This window comes from Montipora capricornis, chromosome 14, assembly GCF_036669925.1.
Source record: "Montipora capricornis isolate CH-2021 chromosome 14, ASM3666992v2, whole genome shotgun sequence".
Lineage (NCBI taxonomy): Eukaryota > Metazoa > Cnidaria > Anthozoa > Scleractinia > Acroporidae > Montipora > Montipora capricornis.
In genome coordinates, this window is record NC_090896.1 from 3,780,853 (window position 1) to 3,800,852 (window position 20,000).

Consider the following 20,000-nt stretch of genomic DNA (forward strand, 5'->3'; position numbering starts at 1 on the left):
GGCTCCAATTTAGTTTGTCTTCAAGAGGTCAGATCCCCCTACCCCCATCCCGAACCACAAATAAGGAAAACCCCAGCCCCATTCTTTGCGAACCGTGTGCGAGTTCGTTAACTACCCACAGAAATTCCAAGGAAAAGGGTTGTAAGACCATGCGTCTAGACTTTTGTAGACGAAATTACATACGAGACCCCTAGACATGGTTACGACTCTGCACCCACCTGCACAGTACTACGATTCTTGGAAGGGCCTAAGCCAAAAAGGGGCCGGTTGCTCGAAGCCTAGTTAGCGCTAACCGTTGGTTAAGAGGTACCAAAACCTATCGGTTTTCATGCTTCGAGCAATCCGGGCCAGGGACCCGTTTCTCGAGAGTCCCGAAACTTTACGGGCCATTTTCGGGTGTCACAATTCCCTTTGTATCTCAAGAACGGAGAGGATTTAAGTCATCACACTTCACAGTCATTTTTCTTTTTGTTACTTTGAAAATATGTTAAAAGATCGGTTTTCCAAAACAAGCGGTTTGCAGTTCACAATTGGGTTTTCGGGTCTTTCGAGAAATAGGCCCCACTAAGAGATCGCTGTTTCAATTTACAGACTACTAGAGCACATTTGAAGTTCGGAACGATTTGAAACAATTTACAGACTACTAGCGCACATCTGAAATTCGGAACGATTTGAAACAATTTCTTCATTACACCACTGTATTTTGCAATGATGTTCTCGTAGCAGTTTTCTTCGTCTTGGCGTAAACTGACTACTAAACTCTCTCATAAAATGAGGATGCTATTTTCACAAAGTTTCGCCGTTACTTGTCTCCTTATGTTGCGTTCATAAATTTTGCTTTCATTTCAGCCTTCATGGGCAATTGCAGACCCAATTTGTACGTTTGTATTTTCCATAATTGTGCTGGGAACGACTTTAGCTATTTTAAAAGATGCTTTAATAGTTCTTATGGAAGGTACGTTAAATGGTCAATGAACTTGCTTATGATAATGTATAACTGAGATTAGTTACTGGATGCTATACAAATCTGAATATTGCTACCTTTTTCATTTCATCGCCCATCCACGCTATTCACTACAAAGGATCGAGTCCAGACATAAGAGAGCTTAATGAGGCTCCCGAGAGTTTTAGGGCGGCGCGCAAGCTGGGCACTAGTATGGCGGGTAAAGCCTCAATCGCGCGAATCGCGCGTGTCTTTAATCAGAATTCTGATTTTTGTGACGTCAGCGTAACCAAATCTGTGAAATCAACTGCTAATTTTCTTGTGTTCCCTTCGGTAAATTTGTCTAATCGAATATATTTAGAAAAATGACAAATTACAAAATATTGGCAAAACCGACTTTTTACCACTTCAAAATGTCAGGCAATATCATTTTAATAATGTGGCAAAGAATTTAAAAACAATTCACCGAAGGAAAGTTTAAATATTAAGGAATTTAGGCCGAAAATAAGAATATGTCTACCTGATGTGATGCTGCCATGGTAACGGCCTAACCCAAAAGTAAGTGTAAAGGACATCAATATGATGGATGAAGAACCTTCGCGAATCTACAGCATCAGGAAGTTCATAGATTTTCAGAGCTTTGTCTCTGTCCCTGGGTAATACATAAAAAGTTCCTGATGCTGTAGATCAGCGAAGGTTCTTCATTCATCATATGCACAGTAGCGTTAGGCCTCACTTGATGTCTTTTACATCTATGTACACGCGCTATTTAGGACAACACTCATTTACACTTACCAAAAAGTAAGCCTTATTATACACCTTATTCCAAAATGACCGCTGATTTATGCGGATACAAATTGGCCCTTGTTGCCTCGTTCAAGATAAAATATTCTTTTCAATTTTAATCTTAAGAACGAGGCATCAAGGGCTAATTTGAATAAAAAGAAAAGAATATTTAAATGGCGGCCATTTTGGAATAAGGTGTATATCGGTACCCATACTATTAAGTTCCCACAGGGAAAACTTTGAGAGAAATTAACTAAGTTTCCTTTTGTAACTCGTGCCCTGTAGTATGGGTATTTGCAAATACTCTAGGAAAAACCTTATATAACAATGACCACAACCAGGTTTTCTGAGCCCGCGAGACTGAGCACCCCCAGCAAACCATTGTTTTAACGAAAACCGCTGGTCAGCAACCTTGGTTCTGGTCATTGCTGTCTAAGGTCTTCATACATCACGGCATCTAGCAAAATTCACAGATTGGGAAATGGTAACGAAATCACGTAAAACGTAAAATTGAAGTAAGTATTGAATAAAACAGCACATACAAAAGGAAGCCAGGATGGACAAAACTGAAGAAGATTAAAGTGGATTGCAATTGGGGTTTTTTAAAATTGTAAGGCCTAACACTTTTTCAAATTCTACCTCGGTTGTTTGTAACCAGGAGCCCATGAGTAGGAAAGAGCAACTCCCATATATTCCTGTCACGGCGTTTTTACAGACCGATTTATTTTTAGATTGAATTTCGCGCGAATGAGACTCTCACAGGAGCCCGATGACCAATCACAGGAAACTACCTTGACGTCATGGCGTCAACGAACCGGAACTGCCTTTGTTGTTTTGCGGCAAAAGTAGTCCAAAAATAGATTGGTCTCTAAAAATGCCGTGGCATAGGCTTAGTATGGGAGTTGCTCGCTGCTAATCATACGCTCTTGTTGTAACTTAATAGACCTTTTTACCGATACGGCGGCCATTTTGATTTCTGTAGTTTCGAATAGCTATTATGGGATGCCCAGGGGGCAAATACATATTAATTTGCCCCCTGAGCATCCCATAATGTCTTTCGAAACAATAGAAATCAAAATGGCCGCCGTATCTGCAAAAAGATCTATTATAAATCATGGATGGTCGACAGACATTTTTCTTGTCACTGAGCTTAGTTGTGTTGCTTCAACGTAATATCTGCATAGCGTTTAGGGGAGAGTAATGGATAAAACAACACAATTAAACTTGAGTGCCGCCACACAGCCACTTCAATTCCTTTCTTCAAAAGGTAAACGGTGTTTCCTCCCCGAATCATTCTTCAGCCGATAATGACAAGCGAAACAAATCAAATAGCGCAGTGAACGGTGATGCATTGAGCAGACAGTATTAAACACCTTTTTGAACCAGTAAAATAGCCCGAAGCATAACTGAAAGCGTCCTAGTGGTCACATAAATCGCAGTGATCACACTCGACTGGTGAAGACATTGTGATAACATTGTTATTGCTTTTAGTTGGTAATTGTTTGGATCACGAGAAAAAGGAACCACGTCTAAAGGTATTCTTGTGTTTTTTCGAAAAATCCCAGGCGGGAAGGACTGTTACTCGTCCTAATGCCAGTTTATTCCATTCATTCCGTTTAATAGAAGCACAAGCCTCCCCCCACCCCCCCCCAAATTGAGTGTGTCTCTAAGACTTTACCCCCTTAGGACACAAGGAAGATCCAAATGCCGACACATTCTCCCCCTCGGAAAAAGGGGGGAAAGGGGGAAAGATCAGAGAAACCGACTGGATTACCCCTCGGAAATTATCCCTAGTTACCCCCCTCCCCCTGAATATCCAAGTCCATCAAGGAGAGTGGGGTGCATAATACATAAAAAAGGCCCATTCACAAGGAATACGCTCAAACTCAGTTCCTTTTCATCCTGCAGGAGTGCCTAGAGGTTTTAGCTTTAATTCCCTAAAGGCAAGTCTCCTGGAAATCCCTGGAGTATTGGCGGTTCATGACTTGCATGTGTGGTCGTTAACAGTCGGGACAACCGCTATTGCGGTTCATCTCGTTATAGGTAAGTGACGTCAGGAGCTGGCTCCTGGTGACGTAGAAACCAAGATCATGTGTCTCTAACAACAGCATCGATAAAGACCCCATCAAAAACTGACTATCAAGCAAAGGTAATGAGATCGAGAGGCAACAGATCGGTCAGTCTTTCTTCCTGCCAGTCAATAATTAGTAGCCAGGCATCGAGACAGCATGTCAATCAGTTATTTAACCAGTAATTCCGTCAGCGAGCCTTTCAATCAGCCAGGCATTCTGTCTGTCTGTCTGTCAGACAGTCCGCCAAACAGCCAGACAGCCAAACAGACATGCAATCAGCCAGCCAGATATTGAGTCAATTTATCTCCCAGTCATTTCAATCCCAGCCAGGCATTTAGTCAGTCAGACAGTCAGCTAAACAGCCAGAACCAATAGGACATTCAATTAGCCAACCAACCAGTTATTCAGCCAAGCTGTCTCCCAGTCATTTTTCTCAGCCGGGCATTCTGTCAGTGTCTCTCTGTCAGTCAGTCAATCAGATATTCACTATGACAGCCAGCCAGTTATGCAATCAGTCATCTCGCAAGCCCACTCATTTAATCAAGCAGGGGTTCTTTTAGTCTGTCAGTCAGCCTGACAATCAGACATTCAACCTACCATCCAGCCAGCCAGTTATTTAATAATTATCTCATTACGTCAGCCAGTCATTTAATCAGCCACCCATTCCGTCAGTTAATCAGTCAGTCAGTATTCGATCAGCCAGCCAGCCACTCAATCAACCAGTCACTGAATCAGGCATTCATTGTCTGTCTGTCAGCCAGTCAGCCAGCCAATAAACTAGTCGGCCAATCAGCCAGCTTATCCCCATACCACGCCACTGAACAAAAAAGGAAAAAAGCCTCGGTTCCTCTTAATTTTGTTTCATTTCTACAGATGACAGCTGTAGCTCACAAATGGCGTTAGAGGAAGCATCAAGAATTTGCAGCCAAGAATTTGATATTCAGCACAGTACAATCCAAGTAGAGACATCCAGCGAAAAAACAGCCGAGTGTATACAATGCGAAGAGCCTACAACATAACATTACTAGGGGAAAATGCTCCACACAAGACTACAAACGTTTATTCGAGCATCGTGTGGAGAATTCGGCTTGATATCAGTGGTCATTTGAACGCTGTATTTGACTGGGCGGGCAACCAGCTTGACTTTTCATTTAGAATCGTTCTTGACTATTCAGCTCAACCAATCAAGAAAAGCACAGACAACCACGTGCCATCCCTCTGATAGGCTGAGAGTGACAAAAGATTAAGGGCCAATCAAGGATCGAGATTCACGATGTCGCTTTCTATGCTGTATAAACTTCCTTTCAAAAGTTCCACATTAAGTATCTTACAGCTAAAGCAACGACAACGCTACATTGAGGCACGCATTTCAGCATATTAATTCCTACTAGTTCTGCTAAAACCGTGACGATGTTAAGATTTCAACGACGCGTTCATGCAACGGGGGACGTGTTTTCACGAGCGGTTTTTTTAGGTCGCTTAGCGAGTGACAACCGAAAATTCCGTGAAACAGTTCCTTTCCCAACTCGCTTAAAGTTCAGTGAGTCGGCAAATTTAAGCCACCAAACCAAGGTAGATTAAGCCAGTTGGCAATTACTTTCGGCCAACGAGGAGTCGCTTGCGGTTATTCAAATCGTAAATACAACAGGCGTGCTATTTTTATTATTGCATCGGCACGTGCTCACGTTTCATTTAATCTTATCCGTGAAAACACGCATCATTTTCAAGTCACTTAACAAAGTCTCCAAACAAACCACTTTCAGGAATGTTAAGCGAGACAATGACTGTAGTGAAAACACGGCCAGGGAATCTTTCTTTGTCTATATCCATTCTTCAACTTCGTTCGTACCAATACAGTTATAGGAGGCCAATCCGCTCATAATGTACAACATGAACGAGATGGGATAATCCTGGTACAAGAGCCAAAAACAGCTCATGCATGTGAACAGAATAAAGAAAACTTAATGGCGCTATGATGGTTTTCCTCCATTCAGTTAAGGTGGCTCACAATAGTGTCAATGACTTTCAGACATTGCCTAATCAGCACTTTTGTCAAAAAAATCAGTCAGAGGGTTGACTCTAAAACACCGTTTCTCATAACGGCAATGTCATGGTTCAATATGGAACACCAATTATTGCTTAACACGATGCACGTACTACTGTTTTGCAATAAGTCACCATAGCAACAGGAGAAAGATTTCAAGATGCCTTATACTTTGCCTTTAACGCTTGCATCTCGAAAACGAGTGCAGTGTTGCACTTTTTAAAGGCTGAAAAGTGATGGAAAAGACTAAGATGAAACGTTCTGAAAAGTTAAAATATCTCAGTGGAGAGGCCGGATTCCTAGCCACCTTAAATTATCAAGTTGAAAAGGTAGCTCTGGATTTGGTCCAGAGAACCTTTTTTGCAATTTAAACTCAGCCTTCCCATCGTGATTCAGCATTAAATAAGGAGGGTTATTGACCTCTTTCATAATGGCGACCAAATAAAATATTCTTTTGATTTGGTCCAGAGAACCTTTTTTGCAATTTAAACTCAGCCTTCCCATCGTGATTCAGCATTAAATAAGGAGGGTTATAGACCTCTTTCATAATGGCGACCAAATAAAATATTCTTTTGCTTTAACGCTCATAAGCCTTTCTAACCTCGATACAGCGAGCAAATTTCAAAAGTATATTCGTTTCAAAACGAGGGTAGTAGGTCTAATTAACATAAATACAAGAGAATGTAAAAGTGGTCGCCATTCATGGAAGTGGGCTATTGGTTCTCTTGTTGCTATGGTAATATGAACGTCACAATATTGAGCACATTTAGTCAAGCATCAAATTATGTTTCACATGACTACCATCACATAGCTGTTTGGTGACACAAGTGTTGTAGAGTCAATCCTTTAAATACAGTATCCTTCAAGTGTTAAAACTGGTTTGAGCCACATTAAATGGTCCTTGGAGGAGTTTTTAAGAGGAAGATAATTATGTAATAAGGGGGTGATCTATGCTGGCATTTATCCATAAAAATCCCACAAAGATCATCTGCTAATATTGTATCTGACTTGTCAATATATGATATCGTATAATTAGTATTTGGAATGTAAATAACAACAGCTATACCAACCTGGTAGCACCTTTCCTTAGTCATTTAGTAATCTTTTTAACCCGCATTGGGATAACGGTGCTATTGGTGATTGTTACCCTTTTAATTAACAAATAAAGAAGCCTCGACGGTGCTCTGTTCTTTTGTAAAGCACGCAGGAAGCGGCTAGAGCATTAAAGAAGTGTAGGGGGAAACACGAGCCGATAGGCGAGTGTTTCTCCCTACTTCTTGAGTGCTCTAGCCGCTTCCTAAGTGCTTTACAACAGAACAGAGCACAGTCAAGGCTTCTTTATTTGTTTTATGATAAAAAACAAGTAATTTTCTTCAAAAATTCTACTTTATTTTCAAAGCGCGCGCTGCTTGTGGCGAACTGAGATGTCGTCAGCACAGTGCTTTATACTCTGATAAAGCACGCTACTTTGGACCAATCAGAGCGCTTGTAAGAATGTTTAAGATTATTTGATTGGTTAATGAAACAAAGGCTTGTCAAAACATCAATCAACTGGAAAGTGGCTTGACAGAAATCACACATGCAAAATTCGAATTTATGGAAAAACAAGTGTCTCAATGTTCGGTTTCAGTCCGTAAAAAACAGCAAAAAAGAGGATCTAAATGATTAAGTTCAGTGAAAACCGGCCGAATTGTTGCCCATGAAAACCTGCACGTTTCCGACATGACAACTGGAAAACAAACTGTTCATTGCTTGCGGCTGGAATCTGAAAACCTGTTGGGAATTTTGTAAATGAAGAACTCCAGCGTGAGGACTTTCTGAGCTTGAAAGAACTGCTGGACCGGGCGACGGTTGAGGTCTTCCATCCAAAGCACTTGACAGAATATCTGAGCAAGCCTTTAACTGACAGCTTCAATAATACCCAAGGTAAAATTCGGAAATTCATCTGGCGTTTCTGCGGATGATGGCGTGAGCTTTCGTTTGTTCCGTGCTTTGTACTCTCATAAAGCACGCTGTTTAAACCAATGAGAGCGCGCGTTATATAGAAACTTTAATCTAGTTTACAACCGACGTTTTTAAAATTAAAAAGTTTTATTTCCAGTCTTAATTCAAAAAAGGTGAGCTTGAGTTCGAGTTATTGTGAAGCAAACATGGGGCCGAAGATCTATTTGTTCAACTGGCCTTTCGTTGTCCTCAGCTTCGTCCTTGGCGCTTTGCAAAGGCAAAAAAGGCAAGAGTGGAAAACTTCGAAAGAGAGGAATGTTCCTTGTACTTAAGCCCGCACTTAAAATACGTACATTTCTTTCATTAGGAAGCTTGAGCACGCGACATTTTTGAGAAGCGGATGGCAACCGGAAGTGAACATTTCGCTTGCTTGGACAGTAGTGTATCCCAGAGGCCGGTTGCTCGAAGCCTGGTTCGCGGTAACCGTTGGTTAACAGATATCAAAAGCTATAGGTTTCCATGGGATTTATCGCTGGTTAGCGCTAACCATGCATCGAGCAACCGGGGCCAGATTTTTTAACTAATCATCTCTATGTAATGGCGAAACGATGCTTAGCAATAACAGAACACAAGTTAAAAGGGAAAACCGCTCACTTCGGGTTACCGTCCACGTCTCAAAAACGTCACTTGCTTAAGGTGATTCCCTGGTTTTGTATTGCGCAACCCTACTGCGCATAATTTCTTGCGTCATTGGCGTGTGCATTAGCTCGCGCACATTGATAAAATGGCGGATTTTCATTGACGCCGACCTTAATCCGTCAAGGAATGGCTTTTTTCTCAGTCCTGAACGAATATCGTGACCCCCATTGTTTTACTTCATATTTTTGCCGAGTACAATGTCTTCGTGGAGTAGTAAAAAAATCAGCAAAAAGCTATGACCATCTTTTTGGCAATTTCACAAAATTGAACGGATGGAGCCATTACGAGTCGAACAGTCCACAATCAAGTTAAATCTATTTTGGAGTGTTAAATACTCACAAAGGCTTTCAAATACATTTTAAAGGTACGTACGTGAATCAACCATAGAATGACACCAGGCTCTGCGTTATATCAGGGATAACATTTATAAAATTGAGCTAAATTTGTCCAACATTGGGGATGTGCGACCACTGTCAAATAGCCGTATTCGTCACCGTCGTACCATGGAAACGTACCCCCCCTTTTACTACATTTTCATCATCGCCTTGATATGTTACAGCAGTGTGCGAAGTTTTATCGGAAATCTATAACAAGTCCTATTTCTAGGGAATCACCTTAAGCTCGTTATTAGGGAGCTTTAGCAACGACGACGGGAACGGCAACAAGAACGTCATCACAAAACATAAATTCTCATTATTGTAATCATTTCACGACTATCCAAGTTTTTGAATGTGAGAAAGGTATGGCAGTCCCTCAGGAATGAAAACATTATGAGCGGCGCTTTATTTAGGGGAGAAAATGAAAATTTATCTTCAAATGCTGACGTCCTTCATAAAACCTCAAATTTGGTCATTTCGCGTTGTTTTTTGGCTGACGACGGCAAAGAAATAGACAAAAATGAAAAACGCACGTGCAGAGCGTGCAAAGCTATTGTCTTTGGCCACTAAATATGCAAATGTGTGACGTTGACGTCGCCGTTGTCGTTGCTAAAGCTCCCTATTAGGGAGCTTACAGGGAGCTTAAGATCTACGACGACGACGTCGTCGAAAACGCCAGAAAACAATGATATCATTGGTTAAAAGAGCATAAATAATCGTGCTGCACGTGCAGCACGGATTTTAGCTCATATTTTTGCGGTTCTCTGCGTGACGACGACGTGAAATCACTAAATTTTAGGTTTTGACGACAACGTGAGCATGCAATAGAGAATCTTTCATTCTCTATTTTCAGTATGAAATCGCTCGTACCAATTTATTTTTAGGATACTTCGCCCATATTGTAAGACGTAAACAAGATGGAATAATCGCGAAAGACTTTTACCAGAGCAAAGTTCTATTTTGAGGTGACGTTTTCGTCGACGTCGCCGTCGCAGATCTTAAGCTCCCTAATATTGTCAGAATTCATCGACCTCGTCCGCAGGGTCTATCTTCTTCCCCAAGGGGAGGGAAGAAGAGAGACCCTGGGGACGAAAGACAGCCCACATATACCCGAAAAAAACATTGAAGGTTTTTTATTCACACGTAGCCGTTCGCATTTTTTTAAAACTTCACCTTGAATACGAGTTTTCTCTCACTTTTTATCCAGAGAGAAGGTAGAAAGCGATTATCAAAAAAGGGACGTTTTTTTCAAAATATAAACTTATCTTTTTGCAGTACATCCCTTTGGACGATAAGGAGGACCTGAGTGTTAACACTGCACATTGTTTATGGAGTTTCGGGTGGATGGTGTTCAAAAATGTCAGTACATTTTTAAACGTTTTTTTTTTTAATGAATTAATAACCAATGATTTTTTAAATCATAGACTTATGCAGACTATAACGAAAAAAAAATTCCATGCATTCTTTCTTTTTCTCCTTGTTCTATTATCAATTTCCTCTTTTCGTTCAGACGTCATTCACGGCGGTATTCCACTTACTGGCGTCAATCTTTTCTTAAACATTTTCATGGTGTTTCTGATTATTGATTATTGGCTCCTCTTGTATTGTTTTCGATTTCTGTATCATCACAGGCCATCCTGTTTATCTTCGCGTTCGTTCTGCTTTTCCATTTCTTTCTTCCAACTCCGACCTCTTATCCGTGTCGCAGCCTTTTGACATTCTTGGCTTGTCGTTTCAATGATTTTATCATTCTTTCTCCTTCCTTGTACAGGTTGCTTTTTCTCCAGCCCTTGTCTCTGCTCATAAAACTATCCGTTTTTGTTTCTGATACAGAGGATATTACATGGCCTCGCGGAGATACGAAATTTCTCTTCGAGTGTTGAAAAATATTTCACGAGTCACGGTGAGCGCAGCGAACGAGTGAAATATTTTTCAACACTCGAAGAGAAATTTCGTATCTCCAAGCGGCCATGTAATATTCTATTTATTATATAAACACCAATGAAATACTAAATCACTTCACGAAAGGCTTCGAAAGGCGCGATTTCCATATGTAACCATAGCAACAGTGATATTTTCACGTGTGAAGATATCATGTTTTCGCGCGAAAGCTCACTTGGTATTTCATTGGTGTTTATGGGCGTTTTCCATTTACAAAAAATTTCCGGAAATTTCAGTGGAAATTTCCATCGGGTGAAAAACGTGTTCCATTTAACACAGGTCCGTTAACCGCCCAGTGATTGCGATTTTACGCGCCAAAATTTAAAAATGTGGCTGTGAATAGCCTGGAAGTGGTAAGACCTTTCAAAAGTTGTAAATGGAACAAACATTTCCATTGGAAAGTTTCCAACGGGAAAACAGGACTACCTTTTCAGAAGTTCCGTTTATTCCGGAAATTTTCCAGTGGAACGAACCAAAAACGTGTGTGCCATTTACATCCCAACCGGAATTTCCGGAATTTCTTGGTAAATGGAAAACGCCCTATATAATAAATCTTGTTATCAATCTATCTCAATGTCAGATCTCACTATGTTTTGTGGCGTTGCCGTCGTCGTTTCTTAAACTCCTTGATATCTTCTCGCATTCACGTTTTCATTCCCTGTATCATCTTAGCATCTCACCCATTTATGACTGCCTTCTTTGCAGTGTTCCTTTCTTCTTTCATCTGTCCTCTTTCGCGTTTTATATCTGTTATTTCACTTTTCTTGCGCTCATTTTTTAAGTACCGATGCTATCTTTTCGTCTTCTTCTTTTTATTGTCCGTATTATCGAAACATCTCATCTTTACTGGTCTTGAACTTTTCTTTCTCGTCCGTTTCGCAGTGATACATTCCCTCGTTCGGTTCAGCTTGGCATTTCTAGCCGTTACTATCTCCTTGACTTCTTGTTTTCGTTCTCCGCATCATCGTAATATCTCACCCTTTTATGGCCTTCTCTGAATTTCTTCCTTCCCTCATCTCTCCTTTCGCGTCCACCAATCGTGCTGTCTCTGTATTCCGTTCTACTATCTCGGCTTTCCTTACCCTCGAAAGACAGTGTATCCTCCTCATTTGAATTATGACCGCTTTCGCCACGTTCTTCCTTGAGTTGCATCTCCAAGCCATTCATTTGTGTTTCGATTAAGTCGCGCATTACCTGGAAAACAAAAATGTGGATAAGATAAAAAAAACAACAACCCATGCTCCACGTACTACACAAATCTTGTCGCCAGAGGTGCGATCCTTTTGGTCAGTACCAAGGATACGAACCTCTGATCGAATCCAAGTTAAGGGCATCTCTGATTGGCTCGGAAACACAAAGAAGAAAGAAGACCGGAAGGTGTTTTGGAGGGCGCGAAATACGAATGTCAAACAACTATAGAATACCCGGCTACATCTAACTGGTGTCTTCCAGGCGGCAACGTCTTAAGAATCAAAATTGACTTTGGCCGTGGAAGATTTTCACATCACCCAGGATACAACTTAACCCACAATTCAAATCCTAAAATGGCAATTATTTTTTTTGTTTACCCACCATTCCACTACCACATGAAACCTCGTCTATAACTATCGCCTTGATGCGTTCCTTATAGTTTTTTTTTTTATTTCAGCACGTTATTAAAAATGTTTTTGTTTCAATAAGAACTTCTGGGTGAGCCAACAAAATTTGCAGAGGAACCTTTAAAAACTCCTCGATTGTTGAGGTTCAGCAATCGGTCTTTTGCCACAGCTTTAACGGGTGATCCTTGAAAACCCGAATATTCAAGTGTCCTCTTAGCTTATTCATTTGATCTTGCATCAGAGGCCAGAGAGAAGACTCTGGAAACGAGGTTATGACACGGCAGATGGTTTTCATCTGACGTCACAGCAGCCATGTTGGTGTACAGAACTAAGCAGTAAAATGTCTTCTGGGAATTTGACCCTATTATTATGCAAAACTTGTGGGGTCATTTTCAATTGTTGGGTACACCAAACATGGCCGTCTCATCACTTGGCTGCAAACTTAGAATAGACCAAATCGGCTAACTCAATGTTGTGCCCAATTCAAACCCTCTCGAACAAAAAGCTGTTTTTCAGGTATTACCTCATCATTTAAATCTGAATGCTATACATTATAATGCAAATACAATACACAAAGAGAATATTAATCCCAGGGGACTTGAATTGGGTACAACATTGAATTCGCCAATTTCGTCCATTGCCAAAAATCAAAGGAACTTGTTTGCTTTAAGCCGCATTTCTTGCCGCCCTGTTAACCACAGACATCATGCAGCTTCTCAAGAAGAGAGAGACGAATCAGAATAACTGAATTTTCACTGATGCTTTTACGACAAGAAACAGCCTTTGGTTTGCCATTTCGCGTAAACGCCAAGCTACAGTGTAAATCCCTCCATTATCCAAGTGTCCCTGTCACAGGGCCACCAAACAGGAATGATCCCCACCTCCACAGCACTTCGCTTGGTGATGTGCACGTTTTTCGCTCGATAGCTCTGCCTTCGGCGTTTGTAGTCTCGCTGCTCGGCTAACAATTCATACCGAGATTTGGGTTGGCCCTGTCCATCACCACCTGGGCGAAAAGATATAATTAGAAAGCATTCATACTGTGCATAGAGCGAGTTTCAATTGAGTGTCGTTAAACCAAAACCAAAGTAATTACTTTGGCCAATCAAAAAGGATGGAGACAATCCGGTAAACCAATCAAAACTCGAAGTAATGACACGCAGCCGACACAAAGCGCGGGAAAATGTGAACGCGCGAGCCACGATTGGTTTTGGTTTCACTTCTGATTGGTTGAAAAAATGGCGCGAGAACTTTGAACCAATCACTGAGTGAAGTAATCAAGAACCAAAGCAATTCGCTAATTACTTTCGACACTCAATTGAAAACCGCTCTCTATATAAAGCAAATTCTTAAAGGGAACTTTCACTCCGCAGGAAATAATGCTTACCATCCAATTTGTTTGAAAACTCTTCTACATTTTCACTGAAAATACTACATGGACAGAAGCCTCTACTTTACACTTTCCCTTGCACACCCAATCGAAAACACAAGAATATAGACAATTCTAGACTTGTGTGCTCAGGTACCTGCCCTACGAATGAAAGTGAGGCTGACCTTGTTTTGATAGAAACCTCACTGCTTTTCTTATGTAAATTTCATCTAATTTGCAAGAGAACAAGATTAGGAGGGAGGTCTGTATCATAACAAGGTCAACTCCAGCCCTACTTTCATTTAAAGGTCAGGTAACTAAGCAGAAAACAGCAACATGGTCTATTGGACCAGCATTTAAAAACTTGCGCAAATTAGCATATTCTTCGTTGCAGCAAGAAGGAATGTTTAGATTTCGCACGTGCAACGCACGCATCAGGATTGCATGCTTCGCACAAAGCATGCACGGTTTTAAACGCTTTTCGCGGAGAGAACCTCTTGTGAACTTTAGGTTCAACAATTTTGGAGGCAATGGTCTATAATCAAAGGAGTAACTATACAACACTGTTTCATGTAACGGCAATGTTACGGTACTAAATGAAACAAAAATAATTGCTTAGCAAGATAGATTCACTAATGTAACGTCACATGTTACCAAATGCTCCTATCTCAAAAAGAAACTCGGTGACCCCCATTTTTCGAGTCAGCATCTAAAAAAATCATTTCTTTATACCATAAGCTTATCTTTGAATTGTAAATGTGTACCTGTGGCGTCATTAGATTTCGATTCCAACTCCACTTCAAGCTCCTGTTTCTTCACTTCCCTCTTGGCATTCGAAACCTGTTTCAAAACGACCTCAAACTATTAACTAAATAAATTATTCAGTACCTACATTGTCAAATGTTACTCAGGTGTAATTTTAAAGCGCATTTGACCAAGGCTCGTTCGTAATTTGCGCTATTTAAATCTTCTTATCATAACTATAACTATTAAAATTAAAAAAATACGTAGATAAACAAAAATTGGCCATAAGTTCTGAGTTTATTTTAGCTTCTTTTTTTAACGCAGAAAAGTTACAATTGTAAAATTTTTTTCGAAACTCGCCTGCAATCGTCGTATTTCAAAATGAACCAAAAGTTTATATTAAGAAGTAGAGGGTAAACTAGATAAGAGAGAGATTGAGCATCCCGGTCACGACAAACCACGGTCTGGCTAAAAATAGCTCTTGCAACAGTTGAGCCCACGTTGCAGCGGTCTTCGTTTCAGAAGGCGCGGAAGCGAGGCTTTCGGCTCAACATTGATCAGATATGGAGAAGAGTAAGAGTGAAAAAATTAACGAGTTCCTATCCAAAATTTACGTTTTTCTTAGAAGAAGAGAAACTACAGATGTTGAATAGAAGCTGCCCTCGATAGTTTCGTACATTTGGGGTTGTTACTTCGGTAAACACATCCATATGCTATAAAGTGCCTTTCCATACTTTCCACGATAAGATTAGGCCAGACAAAGCTCAAATTCCTCGAAAAAAAGCGAAGGAAACAGTCAAGAATCAAGAAATCAAACAGTCCTTCGATAAGAAATTCTTCTTTTGACCCGAAAGTCTCTTTTTCGCTCTTTTTGAGACTAACAACGCTGAGACGTGGGCTCAACTGTAATAACAGCTAATATACCCTTTCTTTGCCCTCCAAAAATTAAGCACAAGCTTTGTTTTACGTTTTCCAATTTCCCTTGGGACTTACAATGGTCCCAAGAGAAAATAAAAACAACGCTTGAGGAAAAATTTGGAGGGCAAGCAAAGAGTTTTATGGTGTGTTTTAAAGTGGCCTATTGCTGTTTAGCCAAAAGCTGAAGAAACTTGTTTGATTTTAGCATATTTCTTGCCTTATGTCTGCAGATGACGGGCGACTTCCTCAAAGAGAGAGACAACCTAGAATAAGATAATTTTCGCTTTTATGACAAACAGCAGTCTGTCATTTTGCGTTTCCCGTTTCCCGTTTCACGGACACGCGACGCTAAATTTCTCGAAAATATCCAGATCCTACTGACCTGTATCACGTGTTCATACATGGAAAGCCGTTGCTGAGGCGTGAACTCACTGATTACTCGATCCATGGGAAGGGAAATTCGTTTCCTTGCTTGCTCGACACGCGCCTAAAGTTGAATAACAGACGAACGAGATGAAACGTAACAGAAAAAAATATTAATAATGATTAATAGAAATAATAACAATGACCCTGTATAGAATTTTATCACGTGACGTCACGGCGGCCATGTTGGTGTGAAAAACCTTAACGAAATAACAATGACCATAACCAGGTTTTCTGAGCCCACGAGACTGAGTACCCCCAGCAAACCATTGTTTTAACGAAAACCGCTGGTCAGCAACCTGGTTCTGGTCATTGCTGTCTAAAGTCTTCCTGCTGGTGTACCTAAACAAAGGAATACCGGCCATGTTGGCGTACCAAACTGATCCTCCGGGAATTGAACTCTATTTTAGGCAAATACTTTCTTTTGTTTCAGTGATCCAATATGGCTGCCAGTCACGTGAGTGAAAACGCTCCATGGAGTTTTCCATCTAATCATCTAATCTGCTAAGGGAGTTTAATAAAAAAGATCCTGAAACTTTCTGTCAATTTCAATGTTGCTTATTTTTAGCAATCCCTTCTCGTGCCCAAGTCCTTTTGAAGCTAGCTTTTTTTTTTTTTTACAACGGATTTCTCGATGTAAAGAATCGCAAGAAGTGCCATCATTTCCACTTCGGACGCCATCTTGGGCTCCCCGTTGCGAGGACACGTGATTGGGGACTTACGATTTCAATGCCAGGTTCAGTCACAATATCAAAATGGCCGTTCACGATATGGAATGGCCTCGCGAGGCGATCAATGTCATTCATGTCGCCGTTGTACACCAAAACCGCAAGCTGAATAACCGTTATAGTACCGGTATTCGCGACGGATTCGCGAATATCGCGGTATTCGCGGCGCCACACGTTGAAAGCAACAATTGCTTCGCCGAGCGCCAGTGATCGTTGAAAGGACAAATACATGCAATGTTATGTTTCTTTATGAGTAGTCTCAGAGATTAAACGACCGGAATTTGCTCAAATTAAACCAGTTACCTGGCAAATCTAAAGCCAACACAATTCTTGCCGCAGAAACAACAGTAAACACTCCGCAGTTTAGCGAGTGGATTTCGGACTCGTGATTGGACGGAAATAACATTCCTGATATTCCCGGTCGCATTGTAGGAACCGGGCAAACTGGCAGAAGGAAAGCAGTTGGCTATTTACAAAGCGTGGTAGAGTTGAATCCGGGTCAACCGGAAACAAATCCAAACCGGAAATTAGAAGAGGATTTGAACCCGGGGCAACAGCATGCAAACCCAACGCCCTAACCACTGGGCCACACCGCCACCCGTTGTTTAAGTCTCTATTCTACACAACCGAAAGTAAAGCGCAGGCGTTTTCGTCGATGTTGCCGTTGTCTTTGCTTGAACTCTGTTTTCTTGTTTTGAGGCGTACCTGTCTCCGACGCGGTCGTCGTTGGTAAAACGCCTTTTTTCACCAGCGTTCCCCCTATTCGTGATGATTTCAGTTGTAGCATACTTTGCAAACACTGTCCGACGCGAACAGGATGGTATAATCGAGAAATAGTTACAGTGGCACAAATGTTTAATTAATTTGGAGGCAGTGCGGCCCGTGGTTTGGGCGCTTGCCTTGAGATCAGGGGATCTCGTAGCCTGCTTGCTGCTGGTAAATGTTATTGTGGCCACGAAACACGTATCAGACGCCATACTGGAAGAGCGTGAGATAGGTCTGGGCCGGGTGACAAAACGTCAGGGTGGGGAATGGGAAGAGCCCACCCCGTCGTTTTGTCACCCGGCCCAGACCTATCCCACGCTCTTCCAGTATGGCGTCTGATACTCGTTTGGTGGCGACAACAACATCTACCGCATGCAAACAGGCTAGGGATCTCGGGTTCAAGACACGTTCTGACCACAAATTGAATTTGTTCCTGGTAGTCCCTGGTTGAACTTCTCAGCTGTACTTGTAAATAGCCAAGTGGTTTGCCTCCGGTCAGTTGGGATTCTTAAAAATAGTTGTTGTCGAGTGTTCCTTTTCTGTCGTGATTGTGTTTCATTTGACCCTGAAAAGCCCGTATGGACAGTGGTCAATTAAGTCCTGCATTGCATTGCAATGTATTTGGGTAGTCCATGGGGGTAGTCCATGGACTTGGGGTCAGTGTGTTTTCCAACACCCAATTTCTGCCATGAAAATGTTGGCAAAAGCCTCTACCATTTTTGTTGCCATGGCTGTTCCGTGGACGTGGAGGTATGCTCCGTTAAACCGACGAGTTTTCTTGGAGAAGGATGCTACGCAAACATTGCTCGACGCGAACAGGATGGTACAATCGAGTAATACTTACGGCAGCTCAAATGTTAATGTTCAAGTGCTATTTTGATAGCGTTGGTTTCGACGTTGTAAAAAACCCCTACTCTAACAGCGCATTTTCCGCTGATGGCACTTCTTCCTATGAGAAAACCCGAGTTTGCGGATAATTAGGAATCGCGAGATATCCCGCGCGAGCGAGCGAGAGAGCGAGAATACGCGAGGGGTGCAAGTGAACGCTGAAGCAGTTGAAAGATAACACAAAAGCTACTCAAAGTTCTAACCTGGTAGTTCTCCTTGGCAATGGAAACAGCGAGGAATTTCCACAAGTTTAAAATAAACAGCTGTGTTTCTAAAATAAAATGCAAAAAACTCAACTTAAAATACACTTACATGTAGAACGATGCGTATATACTCGACGAAATAAGAGTTGTTCAATTTAACTCACCACTGCTACCGTACGGGAAAAGAGTGTAACCTTTTCTAAAGGCCCGAGCAAACAGCTGCAACATGTGCTTCAACATCCGTTCGATTTTGTTGTGCAGCCTAGGACACATTTTAAATCGCTAGGGCACATTTTTTTACACGGCTTGTTCGTATTATTATATAGTAAATTATGTTGGTTACTAATTATTGCTATTGTTTAAATTTCTTTGACATTAAATAATATTTAGCGCTAAGTTATACCTAGTTTATTAGTCGTTTTAACATTTATATCTTGTAATTCTTGTTATTTTTTTGGCATTTATATTTTGTAATTCTTACACGGCATGTCTGAAAACCAGCTTGCTGAGCCATTTACCGTGTTTTAAATAAAGTTGATTGATTGGAAAAGTTGATTGATTGGATTGATTGAGCGATGTTGAAATCCTCCCCCCCCCCCCCCCTTCCCCCTTGAAACACGCTGAATCGAAGCTGAATCTCTGTTGAATGAGTATGGGGACATAGTTTTTCAGTGAGTGATTAACCCATTGACTCCCAGGGGTTCCCCATTGACGAGCAAAATCGTCTGGCGTTAGACAGAGTAAAATACTAAGTCCGGCCGGTTTAGACCGGTTTGGACGCCAAAGGGTTAAAAGCATTTAAACTTTTCTTCAACAACCATTCAACATTCTTTTGTTATCGTGAATGTTGAATAAAGTTGAAGCCCGTTGCCCTCCTCCCACTTCAACATTAGGGAGCTTAAGCAACGACAACGGCGACGGCTGCGAGAACGTCACAAATTTGCATATTTAGTGGACAAAAACAATAGCTTTGCACGCCCTGCACGTGCGTTTTTCATTTTTGTCCTTTTCTTTGCCGTCGTCAGCAAAACTACAACGTGAAATAGCCAAATTTAAGGTTTTATGAACAACGTCAGCACTTGAGGATAATTTTCATTTTTGAGGAACTACCACACCCCCGTCATATTAAAAAAGTTGAAATAGTAACGAAGCGATTACAACAACGCGAATTTATATTTTGAGATGACGTTCTCGTTGCCGTCGCCGTTGTCGTTGCTTAAGCTCCCTATTGTTGGGTATGCGCGTGCGCACTAACGGGTCTCTCAATGACGTACCCATGTCCGTGTCCACAGTAACAACCGCGGCTGCAGCCTGGGACTCAATGCCAGGCCTCTCGTAAAGCCAGGCCTCTCGTGAAGCTTTGTTGATGATGTGTTCAACCCGTTTGCCCACCCCAGCAGACAACATCGTTCAACATCGTTCAACAAAATCGAACGGATGTTGAAGCAAATGTTGAAGCCGTGTGCCAGGGCCTTTACAAATTATTTGATAAACCAAATTTTCGTGTTTAACATTTTCCGAATTTGTTTCGCCTTTTGATACTATTTTAAATGCGGTT

At 41.3% G+C, this 20,000-nt stretch overlaps 2 protein-coding genes across 2 annotated transcripts in view; one reads left to right on the top strand and one right to left on the bottom strand.

Moving 5' to 3' along the window:
- The window catches only part of LOC138032902 (proton-coupled zinc antiporter SLC30A2-like), an 18,030-nt gene extending 11,117 nt beyond the window's left edge, over positions 1 to 6,913 (top strand). Inside the window, exons 5-7 of the mRNA XM_068880614.1 lie at positions 850 to 955; positions 3,638 to 3,772; positions 4,675 to 6,913. Of these exons, the coding sequence (XP_068736715.1) occupies positions 850 to 955; positions 3,638 to 3,772; positions 4,675 to 4,820 (387 nt within the window). The 3' untranslated portion in view covers positions 4,821 to 6,913. The remainder of the gene's footprint in view (positions 1 to 849; positions 956 to 3,637; positions 3,773 to 4,674) is intronic.
- Positions 6,914 to 10,215: 3,302 nt separating this feature from the next.
- Positions 10,216 to 20,000, bottom strand: part of LOC138033100 (U11/U12 small nuclear ribonucleoprotein 48 kDa protein-like) — a 24,293-nt gene continuing 14,508 nt past the window's right edge. The window contains exons 7-11 of the mRNA XM_068880860.1: positions 18,443 to 18,510; positions 15,818 to 15,922; positions 14,538 to 14,613; positions 13,286 to 13,410; positions 10,216 to 12,000 (exon numbers count right to left, since the gene is read on the bottom strand). Coding sequence (XP_068736961.1) covers positions 11,734 to 12,000; positions 13,286 to 13,410; positions 14,538 to 14,613; positions 15,818 to 15,922; positions 18,443 to 18,510 — 641 coding nt within the window. The 3' untranslated portion in view covers positions 10,216 to 11,733. The remainder of the gene's footprint in view (positions 12,001 to 13,285; positions 13,411 to 14,537; positions 14,614 to 15,817; positions 15,923 to 18,442; positions 18,511 to 20,000) is intronic.